Source organism: Pongo pygmaeus, chromosome 2, assembly GCF_028885625.2.
Source record: "Pongo pygmaeus isolate AG05252 chromosome 2, NHGRI_mPonPyg2-v2.0_pri, whole genome shotgun sequence".
NCBI classification, from domain to species: Eukaryota; Metazoa; Chordata; class Mammalia; order Primates; family Hominidae; genus Pongo; species Pongo pygmaeus.
This window is the reverse complement of record NC_085930.1, coordinates 136,717,040-136,737,597: the sequence shown is the minus strand read 5'-3', so window position 1 is coordinate 136,737,597 and position 20,558 is coordinate 136,717,040. Positions and strand designations below refer to the sequence as shown.

The 20,558-nt window shown below is 36.9% G+C and overlaps 1 protein-coding gene across 50 annotated transcripts in view; it reads right to left on the bottom strand.

Annotated features, from left to right (window-relative positions):
- Nucleotides 1-20,558, bottom strand: part of TBC1D5 (TBC1 domain family member 5) — a 599,895-nt gene that overhangs the window by 58,922 nt on the left and 520,415 nt on the right. For 9 of the 50 annotated variants that reach the window (XM_063662121.1, XM_054482834.2, XM_063662119.1 and 6 more), the window contains one exon: nt 19,820-19,885. The exons of the other annotated variants lie outside the window; for them this stretch is intronic. In XM_063662121.1, the coding sequence (XP_063518191.1) occupies nt 19,820-19,885 (66 nt within the window). The remainder of the gene's footprint in view (nt 1-19,819; nt 19,886-20,558) is intronic. 50 annotated transcript variants of the gene reach the window in all.

Genomic DNA, 20,558 nt, shown 5'->3' with positions numbered 1-20,558 from the left:
CAGCAGTTTAGTTTTAGACCTGCTGAGTCTATGGTGCCTAGTCAGATATCCAAATAGAGATGTCACATAAGCAGTGGGAAATGAGTCTGGATTTTAGGGGAGAGATGTGAGCTAGAGATATACATTTGGAAGTCAGTACCATAGAGACTGTATTTAAACATGAGGTTATCAATGGAGAAGGGATAGAGAGAAAAAGGATTTAGGCCCACAGATTGGCCCCTTGGAAACGTTACAATTTAAAAGTCAGAGATCTCACAAGAAAGCAGCAAAGCTGACTGAGAAGCAGCAGCCAGAGGTAGGAAGAAAATCAAGTAGATAATAATAGATACTTCATAGACTAACATTCTCCAATCTTGGGTCAAAGGTTGTTACAATATAGTTAGAATAGTAATTATCTACTCCCAGTACCTGGGAGTCCCTGATTGTCCCTGATCTCAAGACAATTTTATTACACTGAAGCTTCCTCTGCATTAAACATCAGGGATTCAGATTAAGTTTCTGTCCTCCCAGAGTGCAGAACCTAGCGGTAAGGAGGTAAATGATAAACCAAGCATGCTAACAAGAATGTTACATTTCTTAGGAGAGAGCTATTACCTCTCCCTTGGATAGGAGGAGAGAGTCAAGCCACATTTCAGAAGGAAGTGTGGCAGATTTGGAGGGCTGATACATCCCTCTTTAAGGAAATATTTGTGACTTCAAGGAAGATGGTTAGCTGATAGCCTTTAGCTATTAGATTGTTCAGGATCTGCCTCAGATTTTGAACTAACATCATGCTCTTCTCAGGATGGTTCCCAGCTAGTGACTGGGAATAAAGGGTCTACCCATTTCCAGTCAATACAGGACTCCTTTAATAGGAAATCTTGCCTGCAGAGTTCCCCTTTGAACTGGCAGAGACTTGTTAGATCTGCATCATGGTCTGCCCCCATCCCTCTGCCCAACTCTGATTCCTCCTCTTTTCCTTTCACCTGTGTTATTCCCCCAATAAACTTTCTGTACTTCTATCTCAGGGTCTGCTTCCTGAAGAATCCAACCTGTAATGCCTGATATTGGAGCTGAGCCTTGAAGTACCCCTGAAGTTAGGAAAGAGTAGAGAACAGGCCCCAATTCCTAGAAGTATCCTATGCTTATAAGGGCCTAGACTATGAAAATTCCACCTAGGCCTTTATTTCTTCCCTTCTCTCCCTCCATGTTTCCCACCCACCACCAGGACTCTAGGCCTTAACTTCCCAGGGATACTTTTTCATGGTAATAATCTCACTAACACAGGATCCTAGAATATTAGAACCGAAAAAGATCTCAGGAACCACCTATTATTTTCTTTTTTAAAAGTTATCCCACTTACATGCGAATACACTTTTATTATAAATAGATTAACTGTGAAAACAACACTTTGAGATATAATTCGTATGTCATAACTTTCACCTTTTAAAAGAATATAATTCAGTCTTTTTTAAAGTACATTTACAGAGATGCATGACCATCAAAACTACCTACTTTAGAACAACTTAATCACTGAGAAAAGAAAACTCATGGCCATTAGCAGTTATTTTCTGTATACCCCCTCTTCCCATAGTCCCTGCAATCACAATCTACTTCTGGCTCTATGAATTTGCCTTTTCTAGACATGTCATGTAAATGGAGTGATACTATATGTGGTCTTCTGTGACTGGCTTCTTTCTCTTGGGACAGTGCTTAAAAGCTCGTCTGTGCTATAGCATGTATTAGCACTTCATTCCTTTTCATTGCCAAATAATATTCTGTTGTACGAGGACCACATTTGGTTTATAAACTCGTCAGTTGAACATTTAGCTTATACACATTTTTGGCTATTATGAATAATGCTGCTATGAACATTCCTGTTTAAGTTTTTATGTGGACATATTGTTTCCCTTTGTCTCACGTAGATATCTAGAAGTGGAACTGGTGGGTCAATATGGCAACTCTGCATTTAACATTTTAAGAAACTGCCAGTTTTCAAAAGTGACTACACCATTTTACATTTCCATCAGTATTGTATAAGGATTCCAATTTCTCCACATGCTTGTCAACACTTATCAGCTATCTTTTTATTTCAGCCATCCTAGTGGGTGTGAGATGGTATCTCATTGTGATTTTGATTTGTAATTTTCCAATGGCTTATGATGCTTAGCATCTTTCAGGTGCTTATTAGACACTCATCTTCTTCAGAGAAATGTTTATTCAAATCTTTTGCCCATTTAAAAAGTTGGGGTATTTTCCTTTTTATTTTTGAGTTGTAAGTCTTCTTCATATGTTCTGGGTGCAAGTTCCTTATCAAACATATGACTTGCAAAAAATTCTTCTGTTCTGTGTATATCTTTTCACTTTCTTAATGGTGTCCTTGGAAGCCCAAAACTGCTTAATTGGATGAAGTCTCATCTACCTATTTTTTCTTTTGTTGCTTGTGCTCATGGTGTCATATCTAAGAAACTACTGCCTAACCTGAGGTCATGAAGATTTACTCAAGTTTTCTTCTAAGGGTGTTAATAACTCCTGCATTTAATTCTATGACTTATTTTGAGTTAATTTTTGTATACAGCATGAAGAAATAGCTCAAGTTCATTCTTTTGCATGTGGATATCTAGTTTTCCCAGAACTATTTGTAAAAAAGACTACTCTTTCCACATAAATAATCTTGGCACCCGTGTTGAATATCAACTTACCATACTCCCAACTCTATTCCATTTATATATGATGATCTTTATGTCAGTATCACATTGTTTTGATTAAAATAACTATATAACAAGTTTTGAAATCAAGACATGTGAGTTCTCCAGCTTTGTTCTCTTTCAAGATTGTTTTGGCTACTAGGGGTGCTTTGCATTTCCGTATGAATTTTAGGATCAGTTTGCCATTTTCTCCAAAAAAGACATCTGGGATTTAGATAGGGATTACAGTGAATATGTAGATCAATTTGGTAGTACTGCCATATTAACAATACAAGATTTATGAAAAATAAATTTATATTATCTTTTATATTTACCTACACAGCTACCTTTATCAGAACTCTTTTTCTTTGTGTGGATTTGAACTGATGTCTAGTGTCCTTTCATTTCAGCCTGAAGGACTTTCTTTATTATGTCTTATAGGGAAGGTTTACTAGTATTGAATACTCTCAGTTTCTATTTATCTGTAATTGTCTGAATTTCTCTTTCCTTTTTGAAGGATAGTTTTATTGGATATATAATAGAATTCTAGACTGACTGGCTTTTCATCACTTTGAATATGTCATCCTACTGCCTTCCTGACTCTCTGGTTTTTGATAAGAAGAGAGCTGTCAATCTTACTGAGGAACTCTTGTATATCATGAGCTGTTCTTCTATTGCTGCTTTCAAGACTCTCTTTGTTGTCAGCTTTTGACAGTCTGACTATGATGTATCTAGGTGTAGATCTCTCAGTTTATCCTGCTTGGAGTTAATTGGACTTCTTTGAGGTACGTACTAATGGTTTTCATAAAAATTGTGAAATATTTCAGCCAGCATTTCTTCAAATATTCCATCTGCCCCTCTCTCTTCTTTCTCTCCTTCTGAGGCTCTCACTATCTGTATGTTATGCTTCATGGTGTTCTGCAGGTCCTTGAGGCTCTTTTTGTTTTTCTTTATTCTTTGTCTTTCTGTTGCTCTAACTGTGTAATTTCAGTTGACATATATTCCAAGTTCTGATTCTTTGTCAGCTCATATCTGTGTTGAGCCCCTGTAATAACTTTTAAAATTTCAGTTGCTGTATTTTTCAACTTCAGAATATCTATTTAATTCTCTTTTTATAAAGCCCCTATTTTTTTACTGATCTTCTCTATTTGATGAGACACTATTCTCATTCATTCCTTTAGTTCTTTAGACAGGGTTTCTTGCAGTTCTTTGACATATTTACAGTAGCTGACTTAAAGTCTTTATCCAGTAAGTTTAATGTCCAGGCTTCCCCTGACACAGTCTGTATTGCCTGCTTTTTCCCCTTTGTGTGGGCCATACTTTCCTGTGTTTTTTTTCCCTCATGCCTCATAATTTTATTGAAAACTGGACATTTTAATAATATGTGGCAACTCTGGGAATCAGATCCTATTCCACCATCTGAACTTGTTTTTCCTGTTATTTGTTGCTGTTTTAGTAACTTTATTAAATTAATTCTGTGAAGTCTATATTCTTTGTTGTGTGTGGTCATGGAAGTTTCTGCCTGGTTAGCTTAGTGGTCCATAAAGAGACAGAGATTTCCTTTCATTAAATGCCTTGAACCAGTAAGTCTGTTAGCCTTTGCCAGAGGCTCTTTGTATGTATTGTGACAGCAGTCAGTTTACAACTCTTAGCCTTCATTCCTGCCTCTGCAGAGCCTTAAGTTCACTAAGAGTAGAGAGATTATGCCCTTCTCAAGTCTTCCCTGCACATGTGCACATGCGCACAATACTGCACACCTGTGTGGTCTTCTAGAATCCCACGAATATGTTGGAGCTTTTCTTTTTTCTTTACTTTTTTGCATTTATTTATTTATTTATTATTATTATACTTTAAGTTTTAGGGTACATGTGCACAATGTGCAGGGTAGTTACATACGTATACATGTGCCATGCTGGTGTGCTGCACCCATTAACCCGCCATTTAGCATTAGGTGTATCTCCTAATGCTATCCCTCCCCCCTCCCCCACCCCACAACAGTCCCCAGAGTGTGATGTTCCCCTTCCTGTGTCCATGTGTTCTCATTGTTCAATTCCCATCTATGAGTGAGAACATGCGGTGTTTGGTTTTTTGTCCTTGCGATAGTTTACTGAGAATGATGATTTCCAATTTCATCCATGTCCCTACAAAGGACATGAACTCATCCTTTTTTGTGGCTGCATAGTATTCCATGGTGTATATGTGCCACATTTTCTTAATCCAGTCTATCGTTGTTGGACATTTGGGTTGGTTCCAAGTCTTTGCTATTGTGAATAGTGCCGCAATAAACATACATGTGCATGTGTCTTTATAGCAGCATGATTTATAGTCCTTTGGGTATATACCCAGTAATGGGATGGCTAGGTCAAATGGTATTTCTAGTTCTAGATCCTTGAGGAATCGCCACACTGACTTCCACAATGGTTGAACTAGTTTACAGTCCCACCAACAGTGTAAAAGTGTTCCTATTTCTCCACATCCTCTCCAGCACCTGTTGTTTCCTGACTTTTTAATGATCGCCATTCTAACTGGTGTGAGATGGTATCTCATTGTGGTTTTGATTTGCATTTCTCTGATGGCCAGTGATGATGAGCATTTTTTCATCTGTCTTTTGGCTGCATAAATGTCTTCTTTTGAGAAGTGTCTGTTCATATCCTTTGCCCACTTTTTGATGGGGTTGTTTTTTTCTCGTAAATTTGTTTGAGTTCATTGTAGATTCTGGATATTAGCCCTTTGTCAGATGAGTAGGTTGCGAAAATTTTCTCCCATTTTGTAGGTTGCCTATTCACTCTGATGGTAGTTTCTTTTGCTGTGCAGAAGCTCTTTAGTTTAATTAGATCCCATTTGTCAATTTTGGCTTTTGTTGCCATTGCTTTTGGTGTTTTAGACATGAAGTCCTTGCCCATGCCTATGTCCTGAATGGTAATGCCTAGGTTTTCTTCTAGGGTTTTTATGGTTTTAGGTCTAACGTTTAAGTCTTTAGCTCCTTATGGACATCTAATTCCCCAGATTTCTCTTTTCAGTTTTTGGCTAGCCTCTGATTTTCCTGTTAAATTTTTGGCTAGCATCTTGTTTTCTCCTACTGGTAATGCTGCCTTAGGAGCTGTGATGTTTAATAAGTCCTACTGACTATTTCAACATACACTTAAGGATAGGGTTTCTTAGCAGGCTCTGAATAAGGCCCTATGAGTGAGCTCTGGGGAGCTGCTGGACATGTCAAATAGTGACAGTTCACGGGGGATAGAAGTTTTAGGGTACTCCAGATACATTGTGCATCCTCCTGTGGTTGTAAGGTTACTTACTAGTTTTCAAAGCTACTGTAGAGCTGGAAAGAGGGTGACGGGAACAGGGCAAGCTAATATGCCATAAAACTTGCTGTTCTTACTAAGATTCAGCCAGTTTTCCTTGATTGTTGTCATCCTTTGGTTAACTTCCAGAGCTCTGAAAGTTTATTTTGATCATTATTGTCACTGTTCTTATGATTTTATGGAGGAATAGACTTCAGGGGCCCCTGCCATGCTGCTCCAAAAGTGCTTCTCTCTGTTGACTTGCTTTCTGAACCTACCTTGATCTTGGAAATTTGTCTATGTCATATGTCCTCTTTTTAAGAGCTGTGAGGAAAAAATTTCTGTAACACTCTTGAGTAGTCATTTAGGTTTCTTCTAATGTTTAGCTGTTCCAAACAAAACATCAATTAACATTTTAGAAAGGTACATCTTTATGCACAAACAGTTGGCTATTTCTCTACAAGGTAGAATTATATAAGTGGAACTGCTATGTATAACTATATGCACATTTTAAATTTAGATAAATAATTCCAAATTGCCTTAAGATTTTAACAATTTATAAGTCTGTTGCAATTTCTGAAGGAAGGCCTATCATCTTTGTGGAGACTGGATATGATGTGATATTTTATATATGTGTGTGTGTATGGACATGTGTTTATATGTAAATATAACATGACATTATCTCTTTATCTACTCATCTATTTATGTGGCTAATCAGATAGAGGAGGACTTCACTATGTTAGCTTAAAGTATCCTGATAACTAGAGAGGCTGAGTGTCTTTTAACATATTTACAGCCCATTTTAAGGTCCTTTGTGAACTCTCTGCTCATTTTACTTTTCAAAACTGATTCAGGAAAGTTTTTTTATATTCTGGAAATTAATGCTTTCTGTGTATGTCTACTTTTTCTTTTATGTCTTTTATTTTTAGGGTCCTGCTTAGGAAGCATTTCTTACCCTAAGATAATATAGTGGAATATAATTTAGGTATTATAAATCTAGGTTTTTCCTTTGTTCTTTTCATAAATTTCTCCTTTTTTCCATGAATTTTTCCTTTCATGAATTTTCTCCTTGCTCCTTGGAACTCCTTAAGCCAGTGGCTTTTATTGCCTTGGAGGTGGTGGAAAATGATAGCTAAAACAAAAGGATGGCTTAGTTTTGAATTTCAAATTACTTTTACAAGGCCATAGAACAAAAGACAAATCAAGAAGCCATGGCATTTTGATTCACAAGGCTTTTTGACAAAATGAAAAAAAATCCATCTTTTTATAAGCTTATATAACTGAATTTATTCATCTCTTCAAAGTTTGGATTATTGACTTATAACCCTCCAGTGTTAGTGACTTTTTAAAGGAATTGCTGTAATGACTTTTGGGACTTTTTGTTGTTGTTGTTGGTCCCTTATTAAGGATTTCTACTTCTTCTTGGGTCAATTTTCTTCTTCTTGGGATAATTCATATCTTCCTTTAAAAAACCATATGGGAGGCAGAATAATGCCTAAGCCCTTAATTCCCAGAGTCTATGAAGTTGTTACCTTACATGGCAGAAGAGACTCTGCAGGTGTGATTAAGGTTAAGGATGTTGAGATGGAGAAGTATCTTGGGTTATCATGGTGGGCCAACCTAATCCTGTGAGTTCTTAAAGTAGAAAAGGAAGGCAGAAGAATGAGCTAGAGAGAACGAACTCAAGAAGAAAGAGGAGAGAGTTCAAACATGAGAAGGGCTTGACCTGGTGTTGCTGGCCTTAAGGATGGAGACATGGGGCCATAAACCAAGGAATATGTCATCTTCTAGAAGCTGGGAATGGGCCTCAGTTAACAGACAGTAGGGGAATGAGGACCTTGGTCCTATAGGTAAAAGGAACTGAATTCTGCCAACATAGCAAATAAACAAGGAAACAGATTCTTCCCCAGAGCCTCCTGAAGCCTTGATTTTAGCCTTGAGAAACCTGTGTCAGACTTTTGACCTAGAGAAATGTTAAATAAATTTGTACTGTTTACATCACTAAGTTTGTGGTAATTTTTAAGTCAGCAAGAGAAAATTTTTCTACATTTTCAACTTATAAAGTTGTATATAGCAGTCTCCTACAGTAACTTATCCTTCTTCTGTATCTTCAGTTCTTTCACAATTCTTATTTTGAATGTGTTAGTATTTTTCTCTCATTTATTCTTGATCGGACTTACTGAATGTTGGATTACTTCACTGTTTTTAAAGAACTACCTTTTGGTTTCACTCATGTAATCTGTTTTATTATGTGCTGTTCATCTTTTCTTTTATCTTTATTCATACCTTTACTTACTTTACTTGTATTTTGATGTTCACTTTCTATCTTCCTGAGTTGTATGTTTAGATATTTTACAGTCTTTCTTGTTTTCTAATAATTTCATTTCTTCTGAGTGGCCTTTTATCTCTTGTCTTTCAGGGTTTTGGTATTTGGCACTATCATTACCATGAACTTCTACATTTGTAATTTTTAAACATTTCCTTATTAGTTCAAGAGTTCTTTAGAAGAATTATTTTACCTTTACAAATGATGGGATATGTGTGTGTATAAAATAAATAAGTATTTGGGAGCGGGGAGGGTAGCAGGTCTGTTGATAGACCTAAATTCTTACATGTCCCCAAATGTCTATTTTTTTTCTTCCCATTTGAATGTTAGCTTGGCTGAGAATAAGATTTTAGTTTAAAACTTTTCCTCAGAACTTTGAAAACAAACTTAAATGTCTTCCGGCCTTTGGTTTTACCAATGAGAAATCTGATGTCTATCTGATGATTATTTTATAGACAAACTTTTTGTTTGTTCTCTCTGGAAGTTTCCTTGAAGTTTTGTAAATCTTTTATGGGGTTCCTAGGGTGTGTTATTTTTACTTTCATCCTGCTTATGGGATTTTTTTCTTTTCTATCTCTAGGCCAGTATATTTCTTCAGCTCTAGGAAATTTTCTTTATTACTCCTGTGATATTATACTCTATTTATGATCTCTAGACTCTCAATATTTGACATTACAGTTCAATTTCTGAGTTAATCTAAAATTTCAGGTAGAAGCATTAAATTTTTTTATACTCCTAGAAAAAATTAGCATTTTGGGGACCATTATAACTTTTTTCATTTTCTTCCAAAATGAAAAAAATCATTGTAAGCAGTTATATCTATTAAATCTTACAACATTTGGTTGTCTTGAATATTTTCTGAAGGGGGGAAGGCATTATATATCAAATCTAATTATATGAAATTTGCATGTAAAACTCTATCAAAATCTGTTGAAAAGTTTTTCCATTCAAAAGAAATTACAATATAATAAAACAAAAATCTTCAGAAGCTTTCCAGGTTTGTATAAATCAATTGTTTTCATGTTGAAATTATATTAAGACCCAAAAACCTTTTCTTTGATTCTAGATTTTATAGATATCGTAGCTGGGTACTACTAATTTTTGTTTCCAACCTTCTCTACATACGTATTTCCCTAGTTTGCCCATTCCCCCCACAAAAAAATCAGAAAATTAGAACACACTTCAGCAATGTGATATTTGCAAAATGCTTGTCCATGTATATATCTGGACCTTTACATATATCATTTCATTTAATCCTAATGACATTGTGAGATGGTTATGTATGAGAAAATGGAGGCTTGGATGCTTTAATTCACTTGCTCAAGAACACAGTTATGAATACCACTAGAAACATCGTAAGTTAAACTCAGATTTGTCCAAACTTAAAAGACTATGCTGGCTGGGTGTGGTGGCTCACGCCTATAATCCCAACACTTTGGGAGGCCAAGGCCAGTGGATCACCTGAGGTCAGGAGTTCATGACCAGCTTGGCTGACATGGCGAAACCCCGTCTCTACAAAAAATATATAAATTAACTGGGCGTGGTGGTGCGTGCCTGTAGTCCCAGCTACTCAAGCAGAATCAGGAGAATCGCTTGAACCCTGTAGTCCCAGCTACTCGGGAAGAAGCAGGAGAACCCTGGAGGCAGAGGTTGCAGTGAGCTGAGATCGTACCACTGCATTCCAGCCTAGGTAACAACAGAGCAAGACTCTGTCTCAAAAAAAACAAAATAAAACAAACAAACGAAGAAAAAAAGACTATGTCAATATATATAATTAAATTTAAGTTTCTGAATCCTGCAGAATGACTCCAAGGAATTATTATTTCAAAATGACAAAAAAAGTTTTGGAAATAGGCCCTTCTACCCAATTTTTAGGATACATATATTTTGTGAATGGCTTTTCCTAGGAACAGAAAATATCTGATGGTCAGGCTTCTTGTATTCAATTACTAGTGTTCCTGCTTATATTTCAATGGACAAATTTCACTAAGGGCAGGAAGTGTGGTCATTACCAGTTTCACCTGCTGGGAAAAAAGCTAGCACAGTGCCTGCACATTGTGGGGCTACAATAAATGTTTGCTGATGTTCAATCTGGAATATCTGAAAATAATTATAAACACCAATGCTGATCAACAGAAATATAATGTGAGCCACACATGCAATTTCTAATATTTTAGTATTCACACTTAAAAAGTAAAGAAAGATAAAATTAATTTTAATAATCTATTATCAGCCTGACATGAAGATATGACATGACAAAATAAAAAATTATTGACAAATTTTACATTCTTTTTTCATACTAAGTCTTCAAAATGCAGTGTATATTTTATACTCACAGCATACATTTCAAGAGCTCAGTGGCTACATGTGGCTAGGGGATACCATATTAGACAGCAAGGGTATAAACTAATCAACAGTCATATTTTTCATGACATGAAGGTTATTATATTTTGTGACTATTGTAACAAAATAAGGTAATGATGTGTCTGGGAGAAATCTTTAGAATACCTGCTTTAATAAGTTAGCTTATCAATTCTTTACTGTATGAGAATAATTAAACATCCAGAAAGAATTTGAAAGCATTTGTTCCCTTGAGGGGCAACAACACCCAGAGGTTTCTTTTGCAGCTATTATCCTGCTTAGTAAACTTCCTTTTCAGTGGTAATACTAAGATCAGCTCTTATCAAAACTTATCTGTGAACTGTAAAATTTCAAATTGGTGGTAGTATTAATAAGGAACCTGGCCTACATCTCACATTAAAAACATATGTTTCTCCTCAATTATAAAAATTAGCTTACTAACATATTTTTGTGCCCTCTGGGAACACAAACATTCAGACCCTTAAGAAAATGGAGTCACCAGAACATGTTCCCAAAGGGATGATGGAGAGCACAGTCTACCATCCATGCCTGCAGGTTCCACACCTGGAGATTTAACCAATAGATCAAAAATATAAATATATATATATAAAATAACAGGCTGGATGTGGTGGCTCACGCCTATAATCCCAGCACTTTGGGAAGCCAAGGCAGGCAGATCACTTGAGATCAGGAGTTAGAGACCAGCCTGGCCAACATGGTGAAACCCCATCTCTATTAAAAATACAAAAATTAGCTGGGCATGGTGGCGCATGCCTATAATCCCAGCTATTCAGGAGGCTGAGGCACGAGAATCACTTGAACCTGGGAGGCGGAGGTTGCAGTGAGCTGGGAGCGCATCACTGCACTCCAGTCTGGGCGATAGAGTGAGACTCAGTCTCAAAAAAAAAAAAACAAAAAACAAAAACAAAAACCAACCAAACAATACAACACAAATAGTACAAATAAAAATATAGTGTAACAGGCTGGGTGCAGTGCCTCCCACCTGTAATTTCAGCACTCTGGGAGGCCGAGGCAGGAGGACTGCCTGAGCCCAGGTGTTTGAGACCAACCTGGGCAACACAGTGAGAACCAAACTGTGAGACAGAGTAGTGGTGTGTGCCTGTAGTCCACTCATTTCTACAACAAAAATGAAAAAGCAGCCAGGTGTGATGGCATACACCTGTGGTCCCACCTACTCAGGAAGCTGAAGAGGGAGAATTACTTGAGCCCAGGAGGTAGAGGCTGCAATGAGCCATGATTGCACCACTGTACTCCAGTTCGGGCAACAGAGTGGGACCTTGTCTCAACAACAACAACAAACCCAGTATAACACAGCATTTACACTGTATTTGGTATTATAAGTAATCTAGAGATGAAGTATAGAGGAAAATGTGCATAGGTTATATGAAAACCCTATACCATTTTATATAAGAGACTTGAGCATATGTAGATTTTGGTATCCACAGGGGTCCTGGAACCAATCCCCCACAGATACTGAGGGACAACTGTATTTCCTCTGGAGATACATAGGAAAAGCCCAGGTACCTGGAGTAGTCTTGCCTCAAGACAAAAGGATGCACTCTCAGACTTCTCTGCCTTTTTCATATCTAGTATGCACAGAATCTGATTACATTTGTATGGCACACTGGGGTAAATGGATGTGGGCTCATCCAGGCTTCCCCTGGACAGCTCCTGAGCTGAGGGGTCAGTATTCTCAGCAAGCTTGTAACCCATAAGCTACACAGTGGTTCCAAAGCTCTGTACATACCTTTTTTTTTTTTTTTGACAAAGAGAGGAACAGCATGAAACATTTTTGTTGCACTAAAATTTAAAGCCTATTCTTAGGGGCACATTCTAAAATATGCTGCTGTGGGGTCCTGCCCAATTCCCTCTTCAGGTCCAAGGCACTTATTTCCCCCAGCTGCTGGAAATGCTGGCTGTTGATGGCTCCCCTAAGTTCTTCTCTGGAAACTGCCCGCAGCTGAAGAGAGCTTCCTTGCCCAAGGTCATGCCCCTTACCTGGGAATTAACTCCAATCCAGTGACTGGTTTGAGTTGACAAGTAAAAGCTGGCCCCCTTGCCTCAAGGTGGACAACTCTGGAGGACTACCCCAGCCCCAGAGGGTTCCAGCAGCAACCGCAAAGCGGTGTAGCTCTCCCCCTGCCAATGTTGCTTCTTTCACTCCCCAGGTACTGATCTTGAGGATGCTGTCCGATAAATGTCTTAACCATGAATCTGTCTCACAGTTTGGTCTTCAGGATTTCTGACCCATGACATTTATTTAAAATTATTTTAGATTGTAAGACATTCTTAAATACATTGAATATAGGCTCATTCTTAAGCCATCTAGGGTGTGCACGTATTAATGCATGTATGGAGTCTTTCATTCATGACCAAACATCAGGGAATGAGCCCTATGCAGAGTGATCTTTTGAAATGCCTAAAGAAATCTCTGTTTAGCACTGGGGAGGGAAGTATGAACATAACAGAAGCTCTTAAGAAACTCCCAAAATAGCCATACAGGGAATACAGACTTGTATACACATTAACCTACAACCCTAGGTAGCAAAAGTGAACACTGAAGTACAAACAACAGCACTTTGTGTGCGCAAAAGGGGGAGTGTCCAATCTTGTCTCAGACAATTAAGAGTGTGAGCTAGATCTTAAAACTCAAGAGGAAATGGTCGTGGTGGGTCAGGGAGAGTCCTTTCTAGTGGAGAACACAGTATTTTCAAAGGCATTTTACTAGGAACATCTAGCTTAATCAGGGCCTGATTAAAACCTTTGGTGCTCCCTGCCATCAATATGTAATTGAAAATGATATCAATATCAAAGTAAAAAGAAAGATTAAGTTCAACAGAGTGCTTTCTAAAAAATTTGATGATTATTTCAATGTTTTTTTGGGGGAGGATCAATTATCAAATTTTTTCTAAAGTTGAAGGTGCCCCATTATACACCATGGAATTCTATACAACCATACAAAAGAACATCATGTTCTTTTTGTAGGAACATAGATGGAGCTGGGGGCCATTATCTTTAGCAAACTAACACAGGAACAGAAAACCAAATACCACATGTTCTCACTTGTAAGTGAGAGCTAATGATGAGAACACGTGGACACAAAGAGGAGAACAACAGACACTGGGGCTTACTTGAATGTGGAGGGTGGGAGGAGGGAGAGAATAAAAAAAAAAACTATTAGGTACTAGGCTTAGTACCTGGGTGATGAAATAATCTGTAGAGCAAACCCCCATGCCACACGTTTACCTATATAACAAGCCTGCACATGTACCACTGAACCTAAAGTTAAAGTTTTTTTTTTGTTTTTTTTTTTTTTTTAAGAAAAAAAACAAGTTGCTGGTACCCTAAACATGAGCTTAGTTTCCCTCTTGATCATCCAGTACTGGGGAGTGGAGGATAGTGGGAAGATGAGGCCAGATCAAGGGTCTGACAGATCAAGAAGAGCTCCTTATTCTCATTTAAGGGGTCTGGCCTTTATTTCATTGGTGGTTGATGGCAGTTACTACAGATTTTAGGCCAGAAAATTGAGTGAGGATTATAAAGGCTTGGTTGAGTGAACCATCTGTTGCGTTGGTCCAGGCAAGAGATTATGGCCTTCAACTGAGGCTGTGGTGGTAGATTTGAGAGATGTTTACAGGGTAGAATTCCCCAAGCCACTATCGGGTGGGTCAGACACAGCTAGGATTGAGTCTGAACTGGGTTGATACCTAGTTGTATGGCCTTGAACAAGTCACTGACTCCACTGGCCATAGTTCTCATCTACAAGTGGCTGTGTGTCCTAAATGATAATGTAAACGGTTTAGTGTGGTGTCTAGCATATGCTCTCCGTAGACATAAACCATGTCTAGTGGAAGGCATAGAGATGGCTTCCAAATCTAGAGCACATAGTTTAATATGCAGTACTCTGGATTGTGGATTCACAGGTTCTCTCTTGATAGAATCATTGAAACCCCTCCTGGTAGGACACTGGCTGCATTTCTCAATGATTTCCCAGACTTCAACTAACTGGCACTAGGTATAGAAACATCATATATGTGTCACATAAGACTGCCTGGCAGAACAACTGAAATCCAGGCCACAGTCTGCTTATTAAGTCATGTGCCCTGGTGTGAGCTACATCTGCAGAGAAGTTATCTTTTTTTTTTTTTTTTGTAAGTTGCACAAAGTTACAGTAAGTTGCACAAAGTTACTGTTCAGACGAGACACAGCTGTGTCTAGCTATCTTATGTCCTTCCCTCATTCTCTTTCCCTCTCTGAAACACTCAATAAAAGTACTGTGCCCTGTGTGCTCTATGTCATTGGAGGTAACTTGTCAAGAGCCTAAAATGACTGAATGAGCTTCACAGGCATCAGTGGAGATTCCTGACTGCAAAATGGCTGGGAGAGAAGGGAAGAGGAAGGAAAAATGCTTATTAAGCTCCTACCATGTCCCATGAATAATATTTTCATGGATTTTCTATTACTAAATTCGATAGGAAATAAGAAAAGGGGGTGGGCATGTTACTAAATAGACAGGCAGAACCCCAGTACACCTGAGGTCATCTGAGGAAGGTGGACACTGGACACCCAAAGGCAAAATGTTCAGGAGGCCAGGAGGTCTACGGGGGGACTTGCTGGGAACGTATAACCTAGATGAGCAGAAAGGGAAAAACCTGGGAACCCCTGTTCTGTGGCCACAGAAAGGGGATAACCTTGACTTTATATAGTGACCAAGACAATGAGGCATCTGGTCCATATATAGTAACAGTTTGTTTCCTTGCAGACTTGAGTGATAGACAGCAAAAAGGCTAATGTCTACTAATGAAAGACATGCATCTTGCTGTCACAAGAGTGAACAGACACAGATTGTACTTGAAGCCCCTGGAATAGACATTCTCTAGGCTGACCACAAAAGTCAAACACTGTTGGATTGGGTACCTGCATGCAAACATGTGTCTTTAGAATATCAGAAGTAATAATTAAGAAAAGATAGACGTGTGGAATGAGCTCCTTCATTATTTGATTCTGAGAGTCAGAGAGGTATTTGAGGAAAGCACATAATGGTGCTATCATCACCACTATCTGAGCAGGTAGCACCCTAGAGCCCTCACTATGCAACAGGTGCTGTGATGATGTCCAGCAACAACCCTTGAAGTAGCTGCTCTCATTTTCTCTTTACAAATAAGAGGTTAAGTAACTTCCCCAGGTCATCCAGCAAGGCAGCGATGGAGCCTGAATTCAAACCCAGGCTTGACTCCAGAGCCCGTGCTAGACAAAACTGTACCACCCTCCCCATCTCATAAGGGTTGTGCCAAGTGGGCTGATGTAAATGTTACCTAAAATTAGATTAAAGCAAAATGGAATGAGGCCTTTTCAAAGTAAAGGGCAAATTCTGATCTTGTTTTCAGTCCAAAAACAACTCATTTATTCAATGTCTTTTGGAATAGATGTTCCACAAAAATGCATTTTCTAGCTAACTGATGCTTCCCAAAATTCATTTTACATATATTTCTCTGCCTTAAAATGATTATACTGAACATAATGGAACTACTTGTTGTGCTTCAGGTCTATCACATCTCAACAATAACAAGAGCAGCCAATCAATATAGTGCCATCCATGAGGACCATTTTTTGTTCTTTTGGTATCTTCCCTCACTCTCGTGAGTGGAAGCTGTCTCTTTTTCTTGTCATTACTTTGTCCTACTCCGGTTGACTTGATATCCCTCTCCTTGTTCTACCAACTTGTTGCTTTTCATTTACACTGGGACATTTTTGTCAGTGCTTTCTTCTTGATGGTCCAGAGAGAAAGTCACCTCCAAACAAATGGGCTCTTACCACATTAATGTGACTCCCACATTATGCCTCAATTTAATATATACTTTTTTTCTCCTGGAAGAAATCATAAGAAACTTAACAATGGTTACCCTTGTGGAAATGGGCTGGCAGAAAGGTGGGAGGAGAAAATGGAGATTCCCCCCCAACCCCCATTTTTCATGTAGTACCTTTAATTAATTGGAATCATCTAATGTCACATATTTTAGCTTTACCTTAAGAATATCAACAGTGGTTACCTGGACAGGAAGTTTCTTTTAACCTTTTTATATTTAAAATAATCTGAAGTTATAGATATCTGTGCGTATGTCTATGCATATTTACATCCATAACACAAATGTATATATACAAATATAAATTTTACAGATGCCTATGGAAATTATTTTAAAAAATCTAAATTTCTTTCCTAATGGTCCATTTTATGTTAATACCTAAATCTAGTCATCCCTCAGTATCCATGGGAGATTGGTTTCTGGACTGCTGTGGATATCAAAATCCAAGGATGCCATAGTCTCTTATATAAAATGGCAGTACTATTTTTAAATAACCTACACATATCCTCCTTTATACTTTAAGTCATCTCTGAATTATTTATAATACCTAATACAATGTAACTGCTATGTAAATGGTGGTTATACCATATTGTCTATGGAGTTAAAAGAAAAATGTCTGTACATGTTCAGTAGAGACTCATTTTTTTTCTGAATATTTTTGACCTGTAGTTGGCTGAATCCAGAGATGTGAAACCCATGGATACAGAGGGCTGACTGTACTTCTGTTGTTACAAATTCCAGATTCTCTTTAAAAATAACATATGTCTTGTGTGTGTACCTGTGTTTAAAGCTTTTTGATCTGTGAATAAATTCATAAATATCTCTTGACAAAGGTTTCTGGGGTTAAGTATGCAATTTCTAAAACTAATTTTGAAGAACCTCACTGAGTTAAGTCTTTGATAAACAAAGTCTGCTGTGGCTTTTTTTTGGTGTGTGATTGCAACCTACACTGCAAGATATAAAATGAAATTTATGAATAATTCTCTAAAAATTACTTATTGATCTAAATTATGGAATCTCACCTTATATTCAGGTTTTTTCTTAAAAATAAAAGCCCATATAACTGCTGTGTTAAAAGTCAAAGATACAGACATAAAATTTCATTAAAAAAAAGACTATCTATAATCAAGGAATCATCAAAAGTATTGATATTTACTTTATTTCTTGAAATTTACTTCATTGCTTTGAAAAAAGACACTTGGGAAAGTCTAAATAGTTTAATTCCTTGACAATGATTATATTAAGCATAGATAGAATTTTTTTTTTCTGCTACCACTATTTTGGTTTACTTCTACTTCCCCTTGCTTCTTGGTACTCTTCAGGGAATACGTTGAGGAAGACAAAAAGTGACTTCCCCAAATCAGGTAGGTGTACTTTCATTGTCTATCATTGTCAAAAGCATCACCACAGACTAAAAGCTGTTTATTTGTGATTCACATCTATTAAAGTAGCTGGAACTTTCCTTATCAGACTGATACAATCTCTGCTAGGGTATGGGAGGCAGAAGTGATTCTGAATAGGGTATCTAGTAAAAGAGCTGGTTCCTGACTATGTAGGCTGAACTGGGTCACCTAAAGCAAAGGTAATGCCCAAACAACCAGGTAAAGCTGTAGGGAAAGCCAAGAGACCAATGAAAACAGAGCTTGACACAGCAGCAGGCACTCAATAAATACTCGTTGAATAAACAAATGAGACAATTCTACTTATATAACACGAGGTATTTGAACAAAACAATATAACCTCCCTCTTTGAAGTTCTAGTTAAACAGTTACGTTACTCTTGTGGCTCTGGTTTGTAGGAAAAAAACTGGACTTATTAATAGCATAGGAGCAGAAGTCAGAATAAGCAAGCCAACTCTTAGCTTTTCTTTCCATAGGTATAAATTGGGCTCCATATCCTATGTCTTGCAGAGAAGCCAAAGATCTACTCTGTAGCAATTAATGTTGGGACAACAAAACACATGTTAAAATGTTGTCTGTGGGGCTCAGAATTTAATTTTAGAAAACAAATTTAAGTCTTGTAAATTCTCTCCATATCAGATGATCACATTAACATTCATCTAAGTGCAAAGCTGAAGAAAAATCAGGTAGACATTATCTGCCTTTCCTCTTGTCCACGCTATTATACTCTTCTATTATGTAGATCATTTAACAGACAGCAAGAATGAACAGCTCTTCATGGAATTCCTGAGCTAGAAAAGCCCTTGAAGTTCATCTGGTTCAATTACCAGAATACCTCCAGCAACTACACCTGTGAGACACATTACTATATATAGAAGTGAAAGCTTACTCCTCTATTGCCACAATGTGGTGGGTTTTTGTTTTTTAAGTTAACCCACTACATCAATCTCTTAATCACAACACATTCCTTTCTGTTCCACCCCCCCTAAAAAAAATGGATAATATGAGGACATATCATTGTTAAAACGGCATTTTAATACTACTAGCATGACTATATTATGTGGTTTTTTAAATTAAGAAAACATGATATGGATTTTAATTAATACTGCTATCATTTTAGTCTGAATTTGAATAGAAGATTCTTAAAGTTACTCTAGGCTTCCATTTAACACAGAAATCCTCTCTATGGCATATTTCATCTAAAAGACTGCATAATAAAAGATTAATGCAGCCACTTTAAGTATTTATATGTTTTAAAATTGCATAGGAGGTAGATGATCACTTTTGGTATTTATTTAAAAACTACATTTTTCTATATTTTGAACAAATGGATATGATATTTAAACATTCTTTTTTTAAAACCATCGCCAGTTACCATAAATGAAGATTTGCTACACTGTACTTTAATTGTGTTAATATAATTCGTAATTCAAAGGCAATACTTAAAAACATTTCAAAATCAGGTTGTAATTATTTCAGGTAAAATATAAGTATTTCTGGCTAATCACAGCACATAAGATGTCTAATTTCAGAACTAATTGGTCAAATACTGTCACAGAGCACCAGTGTAACAAAAAGAACACCTCAGTGTGAGCTGGCACACAAAGTATACTATGTTATAATAACCACAAAATATAGGGTGAATCATATTTTGCAAAGAGGCTTGTGCACACCTAATAGAAAACCCACATCACAGCCATATTCGGCATCACCAAGGTATGACATGAGAGGGGACTTTTGTTCTTAACAATAGTGCCACTCAGTGGCTGAACAATGGTAGTGAATTGAAAACAGTATGAATGGAGGGTGGGCAAAAAGAAAAATGGAGTTTTGGAGTAGGCAATGATAATACTGTAGGCAAAGAAAAAGAAACACTATGTTGTTATGGTAACTGTACCTTGGAGGTCAGTTAGAGTCTGGACAGGAACAGAAACCTGAGCATCGCTTCCTGTAACTACATCGCCTGGATTTCATAAGAAAAAATAATTAGATTTCATAAAAAGGAAATAATCAACTTCACTTTTCTTTTATACTGAATGTTCTAATACTTTAATCAAATTACTAAAAATATAGTACAAAAGAAAATAATGCACAAGCTTAGAAAAATATAAAATATTTTCAAAGAAAATAATTTTTAAGAGCATGTTTCCTAGAAATGTTTTGTGTTTGTTTTTCTTAAAGAAAACACAAACAAGTTTCAACTAGAGTATAGGAAACTTCAGCAATCAAAAGATTTTGCTGAGCATATTTCATGATGCTACAAATATTAGTGTGATTTTATATTTTCTCTTTCATCCAAAAGTAAGTTATATGTCATTTATTTAAAAATAGGCATTCTTTTGAAATTGATTTCCTCCTATATCAGACAAAATTTATTTTTAACTAAACTTGAAACCAACTTCTTCAGTGATAAGATAAAGACCTCAATAAGTTCTAATTTCATATTAAGTAATGAAAAGATTTCTTAAGTTACCACATGTACTTATAAATGTCAACATGTAAAAATAAATGTGTGAACTGCATACCCTTAACTTGATATATTTATTATAGGCAAGACTTCATTTACAAATTGGACTCATAGTAAGTGCTTACAATAATGACATGTTCAAATTAAAAAAGCAATTTAAAATATAGAC